Genomic DNA, 5,207 nt, shown 5'->3' with positions numbered 1-5,207 from the left:
AGGGAAAGACAACAGAAATATAACCTCAGAAATATCATATTGAAACAATACAGATAGATCCTTCCTCCCTGTTTCCCTTTTCAACTGCAAGCTACAGTACTACCCAGCAGAGGAAATGCGTGTTTCTGCCCTCTAAAATGGGGCTTTGCCTCATAAAACATATGGAGGTGAGAAATATGAACCAGTTATCTGCAGAGCTACTTGCACCACCGAAAATTTTGCCGATTCAGATGCAGTGGAACAACTCACTCATCATATCCATGTAAAATGGGACTAATGCGACAATTACATCCAATCTCCCTAAACCTGAAGTGTAGCAGAGAAGGTGGAATACAGAAGCTCTTTTAGTTCAACACTTTGCAAAACCAGACATTGCCATCTCGGTTGCTCTCTAATGAGGCTAGTTAATACTGCAGTGCCCATAACACTTCACAGTCCACATAATTATCATCAGAGTAATCAGGCAGTGGGGAGAATTTACAGTGCTTAATTTCTAACTCCTAATCCATCAAGACCTTAGGCTTCCCAGTTCTCTGTATCATTGCTGCAGTGAGAAAAGTTGCTCCTGAAAGCAAGTCAGGAGTCCCAAGTTAGCCTTTGGCTCCAAATCACTCAGAGGAGGGGAGCTCTGCTCTTCTGAGAGAGAAGGCTGTGTAGGCAAACACAAACCTTGGTTTGGCACAAGGGTTCATCCTCTCGAGTTTGTGTTAAAATAAGACTTACAGCATTTCCTATTCCTGAGCTGGGCCTGTGAGGCACAGTCTTGCAGTTCATTAATTTCTAATGGACAGACATTAAAACCAGAGTCATAGCTAGAGTAGACCTGTATGCGTTGCCTCTAATATGGAACTATGGAAGATGTACTGGAATAAACCAGAGAGATACGTAACTGCATGCAAAATCTGAACAGGTGGTGGGTGTAAAAGCAGAGGATGTGTCTTCATTCAAATCCTTATGAAAATACCTTCCATAAAGTTGACTAATGAACATAACCTATACAGTTACGGCAAAAATAGCACTCTTTATTAAAGGTTGGCTTAGCACTTGTAAAGACAGTTCATCCTCCTCCACTAAACTCTGCAGAAGTGTATTGCTTTCATTCCCATCAAATAGGACTGGGTTGTTCCAAACTTGAACAACTGCTGAAGTAGAAAAGCTGCCTTGCTCTTCATGGGATAACTCCAGTTGAAAGAGACCCTCAGGAAGTCTCTACTCCAACCTCAGGCTCAAAGCAGGTTCAGCTCTGAGATCAGACCAAGTTACTCAGGGATTTATCCAGTCTGGACTTATGAATCTCCAAGGATGGAAACCACACCATCTCCCCGGGCAACCTGATCAACCGCTTGATTGTCCTCACGGTGAAAAAGTTTTTCATTTTATCTGGTTTTAATCTGTCTTTAAGCTCCAAAAGTTGTCTGAATTTCACAGGATACTTCTCTGGAACTGGGGAGCGACACATCTGACATGTAAATTCTGCTCCAGAACTCCCAGCAGTGTGATTGGCCTCACAAGTCCAAGACACCATCTATCAGCTGCCAGGGAACAGCTGGTTTGCAAGGACCAGCTCATTTTCTGTCATTCACTGGCTGATGGAGGGAAGAGGCAGAGGGGTTACTGAAGAGGGGATTAGAGAACTGAAGGAATCAGGGAAAACTGCCAAAACTCCACCTTCCGTGCCAGGAGGTCTCTCTGCTGGGGAAATGGGAAAGCACCAGCGACTCCTCTCAAGCTCTTCACCTCATTGACTGAAACGCCAATGTAATCCGTGCAACAGCTGCCAAGGGCAGCAGCCACACAAATAAGGCAGCAGCCCATCCAGGAGAAAAGCACACACTGGCACCAGCTGTTTCTCCCAGACAAGGGCATAAGTGAGTGCAGAAACCACAGATAACAAGGAGACAGAAAGCAAACCGAACCTTCAGGAAAACGAATGACAGGAGAGGCAGAATCCCTTGGGATTTTGTGACAGGTTGAAATATGGAATTTCAAGATGTTTAGGGACCAGCAGGCAGCAGTATGCACTTACAGTCTTCCGAATTTCATAATGCATTCATTGGAAGGCATTAAAAATGAGGCAAGGCGCTATATGGATGTTGCGCAACATCCTGAGAAGTAATATAGGAAAATGTCTGGTTTCAAAATTATCTTCCAGGTAGCTTTTCAGTGGCCTGGCATTCAGCATGGTAACTGGAGACTTGGACGCAAGAAATAGCACGTGCAGGCTCTTCCAATGTGATAGAAGAGGCGGCTCTTTGCTGAGCGTACGTAAACTCTCCTATGCTACAAAGACGTGTTCTGTGGCCTTCCTTTTTGTTTTCTGGGATACTACTTGTCTGGGAAAATGGGACTGCATATTACTGAGGTCCATACTGACCAGAAAAAGGAGCTTTGCAGAAATGCTCTAGAACATCCTATCTGTCATTCACTGAACTGACTTCTGAAGTCTTCAAAACAAGGCATAAAATGGGGCATATAGACAGAAGCCAATTCTGAGTGTGAAAATAGTTCAGATGATTATACTTCGGCTCCCGGAGAAGTTCACTGAGCAAAAAATGAGCAGCTTTTTTGTGTGCTGTCACAACACAGTTGTTCTAGAAGACAGGGCTTTGCTAAGTCAGAAAGAATTTCTTACACAGATAACAGTTCTGTATACACTGCGCTAAAGGCTACCTTCAGGAGTTTTATCACAGTGTGATATATTTACTTCCAGATATATTCAGTACTCACCTTCCCTCCATCAGCATTATATTCCTTTTCATCCCCTTCCAAAAGCCTGGCCAAGCCAAAGTCAGTGATCTTCACATGGTTTGGTGATTTCACCAAGACATTACGGGCTGCCAAGTCCCGGTGGACAAGCCTCCTCTCTTCCAGGTACATCATTCCCTGAAAGACAAAGAAGAGTAAAATAATCTTAATGAGTCTTACATGATTCTTTAGAACTACTTTTCACTAGTGACATGTAAAATTTCTGGTTCCTTATCCACAATTAGAAAATGGCCTAGAGCGCAGAAGTTCAACACTGCCCTTGCTCTGAGCAGGGGGAGGGGTTAGATGACCTTAGGTTCCTTCAAATGTGCACGATCCTATAAGATTCTGTGGTAATCGCCAAAGGTGAATAAACAAACAAAAAAAACCATAAAAAACCCCCAAATTCCACACAGATATTCCCTTTGCTCCAGAAAGATTAAAGTCTGGAAACGTGAGACAAAGAAATAAATATTATGGCCCTGATTCTTCAAACAGGAATTCTGAAGAGCATAAAAAATTATCCACTTAGCCAGAGCCCCACAGACATTAGGCCAGACTGGGAAACAATCCCAGCTCTTCTACGTTCCAGGCAAGTGTCTTCAAATCGCGATGAAGCTTCTTATCCATCTCCAAATGCTCTTAAGTTGGACACAGATTTTCACTACTCTCAGTGGATTAGAAGGAAAGCAATTCTTTATTCCAACTGCTGCAAGCCGCTTGCCTTTTCACTCCCTTAAAATTCTGCATGTAATATTAAAATAAGACACTAGATCAATGGCCGTTTTTTTATGAGCATATATATTCTGTTAGAAGTACTTGTGTTAACAAGTCCATCCAGCTGCCTTTAAAGATAAGGTAACATATACTCGAGCTGCCTAGCCTTAACCTTGTTCTTACTCTGATGAGAGACTAACCACCTACCATCAGTACGGAAGTTTACGTGATGTTTTGTGACACTGAGATAAACCACCAAAGCTTGGTCTTATTAATTATATGACACACAAAGGATACTCAGGCAGGGTTACAAGCCTATAATTTCATTAAGGCATTTATGACATTAACCATCATTGTAAGAACCTACAGATGAAATTACATACTTGATAATTACCCTTAAGGTAACTCTTAATAAATTAGCTCTGTATAATATATATGGTAATTTTAAAAAAGTCATTGCTGAATACCAAAGAGATCATATTATCCCATAATACAGATGATAATTCAGAGTCACAGGTAGTGACTAAAATAACCAGATTACTCAGTGCCATGGACCAGATTTTATTCCTTTTCACAGCTTAAGAAGCTCACACGTACCTATCCCCATACATACCAGGAGGACAATGTGTATGAGTAAGCCACCATCCATGGCCACTGGGCTGGAACGTAGCCCTTTCTTGACAGAAAGTGGATGTCTTTATAAAAAGCATCAAGTGGAGCTCTGAACTGCTGTGGCATTTAGGTGAAAAATTTCAGTGGAAATGCTGCTAAAAGGTTTGAAAATACGTGGCAGAATATTTGGCATAAACACTGTTTCATTTTTAATGTTGTAGGCTTTGCTGCAGTCAACCTGAAAGTGGTTTGAAAGGGGACAAAGGGACTCTTTTGTCATTAAGCAAACCAAATTATTTTTTAAAAGCACTGCTAGTTGAAGCAAACACACTCGCCTGCCAATTGCAAATCAATACTTTTGGTTGTTGAACATCAGAACTCTAAGTCTTTGAAAGTGCAATGTTTTTGATATCAAATTAAAACCTGTAGAAAAGGACGAGTAAATCTCGTAAGTCAAACAACTGTAAGGCACACAACAAACATGCCATGAAACCAGAGGCACCATGAATCAGCACAAGAATTATCACCTGAAGAAAATCAACCAGACAAAGACAACACAGTCAGTAGCAATGACACTGCGTAACAGAGGACAAGCAACCACAGAAGTGGCCCCGTAGAACTCGGACAGATTGGGAATTCATATAAATCCTGTTTTACATCTCTAACTCAGGACGGTAACCAGAAAGGGCTTCAAGGCACTGTCAACACTACTCGTAACAAGTACTCTGGGAAGTGGGTGGGCTACAGCAAACCCCCAGTCTCAGGTCCCTCCCTTTCACCTGGAGGTCTGGCAGCCAATCTCCTGAGATGTCTGCAGGGAGGTGTCAACCTGCCTGTCTGGACATGCCTCAGAGAGCCACCGAGGGAGCACCGTGCCTGTGCTGGGCTCAGCAGCGCACGCAGGGCTCTGTGTGCTTTGCAGAGCAGCCTCTGGCCCACAATCACACGTCCGGCTTTGCCACTCTTACAGACAGTGAATCTCATCTTAAGGGTGGCTTCAGGGTGTCCCTTAAATATACCACACAGTCATTCCTCGCACATCTAAAATTCTACTGGCTCTTCGCAGTTCCTGAAGGTGCTGCCCTTGAAGCCAGGACTGCAGCAAGCCATGTGCAGGTGGGCATCCTCGTGCT

At 43.1% G+C, this 5,207-nt stretch overlaps 1 protein-coding gene across 1 annotated transcript in view; it reads right to left on the bottom strand.

Moving 5' to 3' along the window:
- Positions 1-4,111, bottom strand: part of LOC104274215 (receptor tyrosine-protein kinase erbB-4-like) — a 31,470-nt gene extending 27,359 nt beyond the window's left edge. The window contains exons 1-2 of the mRNA XM_009869781.1: positions 4,076-4,111; positions 2,726-2,883 (exon numbers count right to left, since the gene is read on the bottom strand). Coding sequence (XP_009868083.1) covers positions 2,726-2,883; positions 4,076-4,111 — 194 coding nt within the window. The remainder of the gene's footprint in view (positions 1-2,725; positions 2,884-4,075) is intronic.
- Between the last annotated feature and the right edge of the window lie 1,096 nt (positions 4,112-5,207).

Source organism: Apaloderma vittatum, unplaced genomic scaffold (assembly GCF_000703405.1).
Source record: "Apaloderma vittatum isolate BGI_N311 unplaced genomic scaffold, ASM70340v1 scaffold7680, whole genome shotgun sequence".
Lineage (NCBI taxonomy): Eukaryota > Metazoa > Chordata > Aves > Trogoniformes > Trogonidae > Apaloderma > Apaloderma vittatum.
Note: the sequence above shows the minus strand (reverse complement) of the source record. Positions and strands in the feature narration are given on the sequence as shown.